This window comes from Acyrthosiphon pisum, chromosome A1 (genome assembly GCF_005508785.2).
Source record: "Acyrthosiphon pisum isolate AL4f chromosome A1, pea_aphid_22Mar2018_4r6ur, whole genome shotgun sequence".
In the NCBI taxonomy this organism is placed as follows: Eukaryota; Metazoa; Arthropoda; class Insecta; order Hemiptera; family Aphididae; genus Acyrthosiphon; species Acyrthosiphon pisum.
Window position 1 is genome coordinate 139,842,343 of NC_042494.1, and position 12,622 is coordinate 139,854,964.

At 33.6% G+C, this 12,622-nt stretch overlaps 1 protein-coding gene across 1 annotated transcript in view; it reads right to left on the bottom strand.

The window, feature by feature from the left end:
- Nucleotides 1-1,675: 1,675 nt before the first annotated feature.
- The window catches only part of LOC100571354 (activating transcription factor 3), a 34,696-nt gene continuing 23,749 nt past the window's right edge, over nucleotides 1,676-12,622 (bottom strand). The window contains exons 2-4 of the mRNA XM_003243510.4: nucleotides 9,476-10,178; nucleotides 8,071-8,178; nucleotides 1,676-2,365 (exon numbers count right to left, since the gene is read on the bottom strand). Of these exons, the coding sequence (XP_003243558.1) occupies nucleotides 1,841-2,365; nucleotides 8,071-8,178; nucleotides 9,476-10,045 (1,203 nt within the window). The 5' untranslated portion in view covers nucleotides 10,046-10,178 and the 3' untranslated portion in view covers nucleotides 1,676-1,840. The remainder of the gene's footprint in view (nucleotides 2,366-8,070; nucleotides 8,179-9,475; nucleotides 10,179-12,622) is intronic.

Sequence of the window (12,622 nt, forward strand, 5' to 3'; positions counted from 1 at the left end):
AAAATTGTTCGAAATAAGTTCATAATATACAAAGTACCTGCAACTATTTCGCTGATGTACCTACGTTAAATTTATAGTAAACAAAATTCCATTTTATAAAAAAAAACGTTTAACAAATTCTCTACATATAGGTAGATATCTATATGGCTATACGTCATAATACCACGTCCTCGTTGGACCGCAATCCGGTTTGAGGAAAAAAAACTTGTACCATCGATCAATCAATTGGAAATGTTCTCAATTCATCCCGCAGTTGTCGAGTTTAAAATATTTAAATCGTTTTGGATACGTCGTATTCGTGGACATAAATTAAGCGCGTACGTCTATAAAACATATTATATACAATGTATTTTAATTGTGTATTAAAGTATGTAATGGAATTATTTCAAATCGATATATATATATATCGATATAACTATATATACCCTAATATTTTATGATTGTGAAATTATTTTGACGCAAAAACTATTTTGCTAGTATGACTGATAGGTAGGTACCTACCTACTATAAATATTTAATACATTTTGGTCAGCCAACACGTGCAATCTGTTTTATTTTTAACCACATTCGGTCAACGGTATTAGTGTTATTATGTCTTGAGATAGTAAAACTATTTTTCTGAAATTCTGCATCGTTACACATTCAACTCTGAGTAAGTACCTTTATAATAATGAAACACGTGCACGCGACTTGTATATATATTGTAATGTTTTGCTTTTTGTGAAAATAATAACTCGTGCGTTTTCGTCGATAAAATTACAAATTGTAATTAACGTGAGTGATAACAAATAAATAAAATATTAACATTATACAATAATAATATAGCAATAATAATTGTAAATAATAGTAAATAATAATAATATTATTAATTAATAATAATAATAAATAAATAAATAATACAAAACAGTTCTGCAGTACAATGTTATAATATTATATTATAAATACGTCTTAAGTATTAAAAACAAAAAAGTAATGGTGGATTTTCCACAGAGGAAAATATAAAAAATATATCATACCCCATAACATATAATATTATAACACAATACGGTCAAATATTATAACAATATTGACTCTTTGGTTGCATTCGACTACTATTCGTATATAATAGTGATCGATGCTGGGATTTATAATTTTTAATATTTTATTCCCCGTGCCGAATTAATATATAAAAGTATACCGAGTTTAATAAATATTTACGCGTGTACCATCTATATTTTATATTTAAACGGACAACGCATGTGCAGAATCCGCAAAAATAAAAATAACGCCAACGCGCATTTTCGAAATATATAGTTAATAATAGTATATAATATTATATAGTATATTATAATTATTATGTATATAAAAATATATAATATTTACTACTGCGCATATATAATAATATGATATATATATACGCATGTTAGCACTTAATAGTTCCATGTAATCACATATATTTTATCTAGGTAACTATTACTCGTAATCAATATAATAATATAAAAAAAAAAAATAAGAATATTAATAACAGTAAAATAATAATAATAATAAAATAAGTAATATATAATATTATTGACGGTGTAAAAATGGGTTTTTTTGGAATCCATCATACACACACCCTCGGGGGAAGGTAGTAGCAGCCCGAGCGAGCGTATATAATATTATAATTTCGAAGAGATTATCATAATAATATTTAGAACAATATTTTACCGTGTAACGGGTGTAATATTCTGTTATTAGATAAACTGTAAAAAACTAACATAAAAATAAAAATAATAATAATATTTCGATGTTTGAAAATCGGACTTTGGTGGGTTGGCGTGAAAAAAAAGAAGAAAATATGCGGTAGGTGTACATCATAATATCAACATATACCATGGTCGTAGTACTGATGACTTAAATCTGGCGGTCCTCCACCCCCGCCAGAAATCAAGTCTTTATTATAATCGTACAGTTCGTCGACGCAAGACCCGTAAACGTTACCACCACCCCCGACGCCTACAATGGGATAGTGGCCGGTGGCCATGGACGCAGCCGTCGTAGTGGCCGGTCGGTGGTACACGCCAGCGGATTGGTTGGCCACCGAGGACACAGGGGCGTAACCACCGCCGTTGAACATGGTGTCCTTAAGCACCGGTGGGTCAACGACCACGTGACCGTGTTGGCGATAGGGGTCGGTCGCGTAAGGTTCCACCGAGTACTGCTCTTGGAGCTGCTGCTGGTGTTGGTGCTGCGGTTGATGCTGGTGGTGCTGCTGTTGGTGTTGGTGAGGGTGCCTTTTGGCGCAAGGGTGCGCCGAGAGCATCTTCATCAGTTCATTCCGCTGGGTCTCCAGCTCCTGGATCTGCGACTTTAGGTCGTAGTTTTTCGTCTCCAACACGTTCGATTCCTGTGAATAAAAGTTGGTTACAAATATGTAATATAACATCGGGCTGAGTCGTTACGAAAATGACACATAATAATATACTGTGTAAATAATAAATATATTAGAGCTGCACGTGTTACATTCCTATAATACCCAAATTATAATAATTATAATATAGCTTAGGAAGCATTTTTTTTTTTAAACTGTAGTTTTCCGATACTAATAATTTCGTCACAAAACTTTTCACTATTTTCCTCGCTGTTCCTTTTGATCAAAACGTAAACATTAACATACTAACGTTGCAAACGGGTTTTCCTGCCCAATTATGATAATGTTGGTATAGGTTATTATATACGAATATAACCTGTATCGTAATATGCTTATACAATATATTAGAATATATTCAAACCTATTTGGAGTAAGTATATACATGGCAATATGCAGGCATTATATTATACTGCATTCTAATAGCAAGCATAGGCGCAAATAGCGTTTGGGATTTGGGAGAGAGCTAAACTGCTCAAGCCTAACTTTGATAATATTGAATAAGCTTAAAACAAAATGTAGGAAATGTTTAGGAGGACATTTTTTGGGTGGCTTAGCCATTAAATCCCCCCCCCCCCTATTTGCGCTTATGCGCATTCAAAAGATCGCGATCACTTTAAGGTGGACAATATTATAATGTGAGCAGATATAAGTAATGAAATCAAAAGAAATATATGACTAGAGAAATACGTTTGACATTTATGATAGGTACCTAAGGCAAAACGTATATTTTCAACGAAGGATTTCAGCATGATTTAATTTTTTTTTTTTACTTGATGTAATATACTGTATTTTATATAATTTATTTATTACTACGAATTTCGACGTAAAAATTTCGTGTCAAACCTGCTATTTACATACCACAAACCGCGTATAACATCAATTATTATAGACGATTATTATTCCAATGTAAACGTGCGTTTCAATTTCCTCGATTTCAATTTGTATTTAACTCAACTGATACGGACTACCTACAACAGTTTATTATGTATAATATACGATATCTATAATATTATTAAATCGTTATGAGCGTGGTATGAAATTGTGTTTTGAAATTAACATTTTAAAATCGACCGCGCGCGCGTTTTCTCCTAAGAAAGTGTCCGACACAGACGCAATTGTTCGCCATACATACATCACAACTGCCAGCCATACTAATTCGAGAATATGTATTATTACATTATACCAGAGTTGACGATAGAGCTACTGGTATAGACATATATAGTTAAATATATTTTATATTATAAACTTGGGAGGGATTTTTTTTCTATGAAAGTCCTAAGACAATGCTTTCCAAGCATAAAATTCGTTTAATACACCGAAGAGCTTAAAAATGAAACTCTTATTTTGCATTTTTTTAAACATTTTTATTTTAGAGAATTTTTTTATATTTTGAGTACATTTTGCATAATATATTCTAAAAGCATATAAAATAAATTTAGTATCAACTATTGTATTAAAAAGAAAAACATTAAATATAGCTATAATAGTCTAGCGAGGATGATATTGTTATTTATTTTGCTTCGTGGCGTGCAACTAGGGGAGGCTTAGCCCCCCCCTCCAAAAAAAAATATATCCTTTATTGATTTAGACATAAGTCCACTATAGGCTATTTTAAATAAATAGTTTTTTTAGGTGTGCTTTATACATTTTTTTTTTTTTTGATTTTAAAAATAGTCAGTCATACTAAATTATGCGGTATATAGTATTGGGTTTTTCAGTTAACATTTTAAAACCAACCGCGTTTTCTCCTAAGAAAGTGTCCGAAACCCTTGCCGACACAGACGCGATTGTTCGCCGTACATCACATCCGCCAGCCATAAACATTTCGAGAATATGATGTGTTATTATATTGTTCACGATAAGAGCTCCGCAGTCCAAAGACTATTTGAAACAATAATATATAATTATTATATATCCAATACGTTTTGAAGGCTACATAGTGTACCTCTACTGCTGCAACGGGAGTATAGGTACATATTATTATACCTACACAGGTGGACTGAATGTAGTGAATTTCGAGACGTGCACAACGTACTCTTGACCTTGTCTGTACATAATAATATTATTAATATTATATTGTTTCAATCCTCAAAAGTGACCGACTCTTGTAAGGCATTGCGCCCGTCTTATATATTGTACATAACAGCGCAGGAGGTTTTTTTCAATTTCGTCTGAAATACAATAATTATTGCTCAACCAAAAACGGTTCGTTTATTATAGCCATTTATACAGCGGAACACATAAGAAATACATCATAATAATATTATTTGTAATGTACTATTTAAACGTTTTAGCAGATAAATATAATGTCGTTGTGCTTCACACCGCCAGGGTCATACAAACGAATTTCTCATAGTTGCAGCTGCAAAGAGGTGGTTAAAAATTTTTTATACTAAAAATACTGAGCAATCGTAGTTTCATTCGTCAAATAGATTTAAGAATATTTTAATTTTTAATCGACCGGCAAGTGCCTAATATGTATATACTATAATATACCTATTACCTACCTACGTCAATACTAAAAACAATTTTAAATACGCTTTTTGTAAGTTCTCTTATCTCGTCGGTACTTGCCCTCAAGTAAAATATGTATGGTCTACCATAACATAATATTATAGACATTTAGACGTTATGACAACACCATTTATAATATTATATTATTATGTAAACACTCATTATAAATTCGAAAACGTGTTGTGTATCATTAAAATATGTAATCGCAGTAAAACGGAATATTATTGTAAATATGTATAGTGCATTCAGTGTACGACCCCGCCAGAGTATAGTGCGTTGAACGTATCGAAATTTGATAAAATAATATTATTATATTGTTGAAAATCTTAAAATATCGTCTGTCGATAAATTTAAAACAACTGAAAGACGAATATTATATTATGTTCATCTACGACGATGTCGTTACACAATAACATAATACCTATTCTATTATTACTTACTATGCTGAACAGGTTTATAGTAAATCAGTTTAATTTTATTTGAGGTTTAATGAACTTCGATATTATTATAATACCAGTTTTTATCAAGAGAACGTTTTTCCGAGAAAAAAAATCTATATAGGTATACATATTATTATCACTGGCTATGAGGTCGTCAGATAACTCGAGTCACATGGTGATGCACCGTGGACTTTTTTAAATGAAAAAAAAAATTACGTTTCGCGCGAGCCTATAATATAATAGTATTATACATTATAGGTACTGCACCGCCACAATCAAATATTGTTCCACGGCAAATAGATTTTCTAACCGACCCGCGCGTTCGGAAATGAAAACAACGCAATTCAAACAAACCGCGACGACAAATATTTAAATTGCAATCGTAGGGAAAAACGTCATGATTATAATATCAACTATTATGGGTTTATGGTTATTTTGTAAGATGTGTCGTCGAATCATGGTTCACGCGCGAGGTGACCGCCTGCACGCGCGTATAATACACCTATATACCTACGCCAGCTACGTCAAATCAACTCTCGGAATAGTGTTATGGGCATGATATTATATATTACGAGACGCGTATGGTATTAAATATAAGGTATAATAATAAAATTGTGTTTACCTTTATAGGTACCTACTATCGGGCACTCCACAGAATATTTAAATGTTGTATTATTATTATTATTATTTCTCTGAAACCCACGAGCAGAGTGATTACGTGGTAAAATAAAAAAATATAGCCAATAGTCAATAATCCACGATCACTGTGAAATTCTGCGAAGGGTCGAGCGAAAAAAGAATAAAAAAGAATTAAGAAAAAAAAATAGTTAAAAAGTATCTACACGTCAAGTCGAACGGTTGCAGACGCGACGACGTCGTCGTTCGAGTTAAGTCACACGTACTCACGTATATATAGGTAAAAATCGGAGTACGATTAAATTCTAACCCACTTTCGCAGTGTCGTGTTCGTATTTCACACGTCACCGCCAGTGTAGTACTATATATTTATAAACACACACACACACACACACGCACCCACACACACAAAATCTGAGTACTCTCGTGTAATAATATACGTGCAATGCCTGGCGGACGTGCAAGGTTCAATTTTTTTTTTCGAACACGGTAGTCGAACGGTTTTCGGGACAGACGTTTACGGCGCATGTGCGATGCGCGTGTTACGACGACGACGAGAGACGATGATAATATACCTAATAATATTTACTCATATTATACACATAATACTATGGCGTATATTTATTACGTATTATTGTTGTTATTGTGTTTGTATAATATAATATTGTATACCGTATACCGTCTACAAAATACCTATATCCTATAGGTCAAGGTTGACATGAAAAAGCCCAGACCGAATTAACCCAGGCTGCTTTTATGGTTCAAACCCAATTTGAATTTTGAGAAACCCATAAAAAACCTGGTTGCTTTTCTAGGTGGAATAGAAGTTCATTCTATTTTTTTTTTTAACTTATGTTATTTTTCAGAAAAGTTTAGCTTATAGGTATTATTTATTTTAACAATCCAACTTTGATAAAAAAAAAAAATTTAACTATCAATAAATATTAAGTATGGATTCAAATTCCGTACATTTTAATCCGGCTTTACAGATGTTAATTTATCGGTTTAATAATTATTCAACAATAATCGACAAATAAAAAACTTAAAAATGCTATTAAAGTTGAAAACCACTAATGTCAATAACAATGGGAAAATGACGGAATGTCAATTTCTGATATATTATATATTATAGTCAATAAAGGATAATATAATATCTTATAATATTGTAGCAGATATAGGCACGTGCAATAAAATACTATTATATTATTAAAGTTTATTCGCTTGAAAGTCAGCCGATTTGTCTTCTCCTCGGGCGCATAATAATGATAATAATATAACGTACGGTTTCCGGCTACGTGTCGGTTGCCCCTTTCAACTAGTCCGGTTGCCCCTTTTTTACAACAATCGTCATATTGTACATCTAATATAATATAATATGTATGCTCATATTTAATACCACACGCGCGACTTCTTAGACCAGCTCCCTGCCCAGCCTCCCCCCCTCCCCACCCAGATCGTACAGGTTCACGCGACAGATAACCACGAGTGTACAAAACACTATATACGTACATAATTTATACCATGCTCTCCGTATATATATGCTACAGCTGCAGCGATCGGAAGAGATTCTATTTCCGACCGAGTCTTTCTCTTTCTCTCTCACGCGATTCGGCGCGACAGTCGTGTAGGCGTACGGCGAGCGTACGACGCATTATTAGAATATACGCGAACGATACGCACTAGGATTTGTGACCGTAGGGTGACATAAATCCAAACACACAATAATACACTGCTACCTAACAGCTGATCTTACTACTACTACCACAATAACCACTACAACCACTACCACAATAACTACTACAACCACTATCGCACAATAACTACTACTTCTACTACGATAGTTACTACTACTGTAATAATAATAATAACACCATATTATACTCTACGACTGCCGGCTGCCCGTGTGACAATGGACCTGGCGACGAGCCACGATCGTCACGACCCGACGGAGATCAGACGATACAATAATAACACGGTCGATATTATATAGGCAATATCCCGTCAAACATATAAATTGTAGTTTACACGCTTATTGTTTACTTATAATAGTAATAATATTGAACGCACAGTGTAGGAGGCACAGGTACTCACTTGCATCAGATTCGTAGTCTTTTCGCGTTTTTTCAGCCGACATTTGGTCGCCGCTATTTTGTTGCGTTCCCGTCGCCGTCTCCTCCTCTCCTCGTCCTCGGCTGTTAGCTGTGCACACAAAAACAAAAAAAAAAACACATGTCGTTATCACAAAATTACAACGCAGACAAAACACACCTATATTATACGCCACGCGTAACCTTATCACACGTTTACATGACGCGTGCACCCTAGGAGAGTCCGTTCATATTATAGTACATAACATAATATAATAATTGCTATCGTCATTTATTACATACCTAGCTATATATTATAACAAACAACTCGAGAGAGAGATAGAGAAATAAAGACAGAGAGTTATCGTGAACTTTGTATCGATGATTATTCGCAGTGTATACCTATATAATGATGTTACCTACTGAACATTATATATTATATAGGTGGTACCCGGCACGGATTCTGCAGAGTGATGATCTGAGATGGGCATTAACTTGAACGTATATCACACAAATATGTAATATAATTTTATAAATGAGGAAGTTTGTGTAATATTTGCACACCCCCTTACAATATCTCTCTATCTTAATCCAGTATAGGATGCGTGTAAAGTTGCTGATCGAATCTGAATATCGCGATTATGATTCACGTTTGCGCGTGATAAGTATAAATACTTCGATGCACCTATGTGATGTATATTTTATATTGTAATATTATACGCACTCACGCCGTACGGATTATAAAACGGTTTTGAGGCCGCAAACCAAAATAAGTCACCATATGCAGCAAACGCATGCGACTTGCATGTTAAACACAGACGAACTCCATAATTATTTACTATTATTATTATTATTATTATTATTATTATTATTATTATTATAACTGTTATACATCGTCGCAGCGGCACACGCGTCAATCGCATTCTTCGGCTGTTTATCGTAGGCGTGCATTCGAAAGTGACGTTGTCGCAGCGTTATCATATCTATAAGAACGCGATTTGTACCGAAGAAAAAGGTCGACGGACGGGAAAAAAATACTACAAAGACCGATATCGCGCGCGTGCGCATGAATATTATAATATATGTACCACAATCTGACTCGTGCGCATAGAACGAGATTAATGTGATTAATGACAAATTTTAGCACTATGAACGAACAATAATAACATTTTTTCTTTATTTTAGTTTTTAAATAGTTAGGCGTATGACAAATCGGTAAGCCCAAAAAACCCAAGCCGATTTCTACCACCCCTTCCTATGATATAGAGCCCCTCTTAATAATTATCCTAGAGAAATAGGACCCTATCATACAACCACTGAGCAGGACATGTGGTATATTATTATTATTAAAGCATGTGATAAGACATTATATAGGCGTATAGTATTTATATTGATCATTGGATGCTTACTCCTTCGCCATGGGACGATACATCATCTCCGTCGTCGTCGTCGTAGTCGTCGTCACCGTGAGACTCCTCGTCGGTCCTTCGTTTTTTTGCGTGTCCGCCGCCTGGCGACGAGGCGACCAGACCAGCCGATGCCGTGGCCGCCACGATCATCGCACACGCACCGGAAGTGGTCGGTCCGCCGGTCTCCACCGAACTTCCGCCGGCGCACGTCGATGTCACGGTCGCCGTCGCCGCGTTCCTCTGCTTGGACCGGATGGCCATCTTGAGCTCCTCTTTGATCTTCAGACTGGAACAGATGCTCTGCATCCTGGACGTCGGCGAGACGGGGGAGCACGTCGACACGGGGGAACTCGTCGACACGGGGGAACACGTCGACACGGGGGAACACGTCGAGCCAGACGAGTCTTCAGACGCGAGTGACCCGTTACCGGGGAAATTTTGGAATGGATCCATCAAGGATATGAGCGAGTTGATCACATCAGGAGTGTTCGGAATCGTTGAACAGCCATGTGGTAGCGCAGCGACCGCTGTCTGACCGCCCCCACCTCCCCCGGTAACCGAGTAAGACATATTGTTATGACCGCGAAAAAGGTAACCAAATATGGTGCTTAGTAAGGCGTTTATAAATCACGGGGATAATAATATAGGTACGCCAGTATAATATCTGATCCAGACAAATGTGACAGTGAGTCTGATACTGATTCTGAAAAAAAAAAACACACTTTTTAATACTTATTGACCAAAATGATATATTAATTAAGTATACAATATTTTATGTTAAACTTGATTATTTTTAAACTATTCGTTGAGATATTTGGCTTTTCTCTATTACAATAACAATTTATTATTTATTATTTACTACATGGGGGAAATTTTCAAAATATTATTTAGATCGATTTTAAGTATAGGTATTGATTTATATCAGCTACCTAGGTATATAGTTATATTTTTTTAAATAATATTATAATTATGTTTATTGATTTTTTATAAGATTGGTATGCAATTTGTTCTTGAAAAATGTGGGTTAACTTATACTGTATTCGAAAAAATATTTTAACGATTATCAATTTTTATCTCGATTTCATTTATTAGCTTATCTGGTTTTAAATATTTTAGCTCTACTAAAAGCCGCTAGTATAATTAATATAATATAAAATATATGCTTAAAAATTTAGTTGGACAGGCTGTCTCTAGTAAAAATCATTCTTCGTAGGTATGCAATGCGATTTATTGTATTTAAATTGTACACATAAATCGCAGTGATCTAATATACTAAATGACACAGTATATTCGACACCTATACTATATAGTAGATATACAGCAGATGAGCGTGTTCCCAATTTTTTTTTAACATGGATATGTTTTTAGGCTGGGTACAACTTTTTTTTTCTAACCTAATTTTGTAACGCATTGTCTATTGCCGCATATAAACACAAATCAACAATAAAAACAAAAAATAATTTAATATAATTCCTAAAAAAAAATGTAGCATGCTACTATAGATATTTTTCCACTGCGCACTATACCCAAAAACATATCTATAATTCCTCAATTTTCCTTTTGCAGAGGAAAAATATATAATATATAATTCTCTAATTTTTCTACCTACTTATAATATATACGAACGAAAATTTTTTTTAAATGGAAACGCCACCTATGATTGGTGAAGTTTTCCTCGGTGTATTTTTACCATCCATGTAACATTATATAATATAACAATATTCTCATAGTTATATAATATGCAGTAATTAGGAATTTTGATTAAATATTCAAATTAGTGAATTTTTTTTATTCTACTGTCATCGGTCAATGACGGTCATCCTCATTTTTTCTATTACAAAAAAAACGAAAAGGAACGAAAGAGAATACCCAAAATTACATGAGTTCCATTTTTTTCGTGATCTATGGCTGAATCGCAATTTATTATTTCGTACTCCACGCTCCGTAATAATATAACAACTGACTATAATATTTTAATGCTAGTTAATATATGGCGTGTCAACTGCAAACATATTACCATATTTATGAATTATGTGAGATATTTGTCAAAATTTTTATATTTTTTTAAATAGCTAATTTATTTTTATTGATGAAACGCGACAATGCTATACACAGCCGTCTGCAATACACGATTAATATTCAACAATATTATGCGGGATATTATGACATTTTCACGTTATGTGAACCTCGTAGGTTTTAATACCAGCAAGTTATTAAGTTTTAATTCGTAATATTTTACGACTTTTATTATTTCTATGATTTTATAGTTATAATGTTCAGCATTAGGTATAATATACCATTTGATATTTCATGCATGAAATAGTTACCAATTGGCAATTCACAATAATATTATGATAACATGCGGTACCTAGTGTAGATATATACTTTTTAGTGTTTAATGTTTATATATTATTATTATTATTCACATCCAACATAGTAATATACATAGCTGTATAGTAAACAAAATTCAAATCTTAAATAATATTTTAATATCTATACAGCTGGGTATGCATATTATAATAGTACTAGTGTACTACCCATATAAATTATACCTACTATAATGTACCTACTTAACGATATTATTATTTCACGACGCGTGTGATGTAATAATTATACTTTTAACATTAATATAATGATGCTAAATTGCGAATATTTTATCAACTTGTGTGTGTTTTTCCACCAGTGAAAAATTAGTGAGATTAAAATAATATAGGTAGGTAGTATTGAATATTAATATAACTACATTATTATTATTTTTTTTTCACCAGATTAAACCCGATAAGTTTTTAAACGGCCATACAAATACCGGACTGCTGCACGCGTGCATTAAAAAAAAAAATCTTACGATAAAATAAAATTTTAGTGGAGTGTGCATTAAATTGTACGCGCATTATGAGGTATACACCTATAGCTGTTTGTATAAATATTACATAATATTCGTAAACGCGACATAACGCGTTTGTAATATGTACCTAAGAGGTAAAATAATATAATATATTTTATTTTAATGAAAAGGTGTCTAAACGGGTATACAACGTTGCTGTGACGCGTAAGATGTATAACCGTTTGGGCGGTATATTATAATAAACGGTAACCTTTCAGGACTCGTCGAGCACGCTACAAACTGCTGTGGATAAATTATTGTGC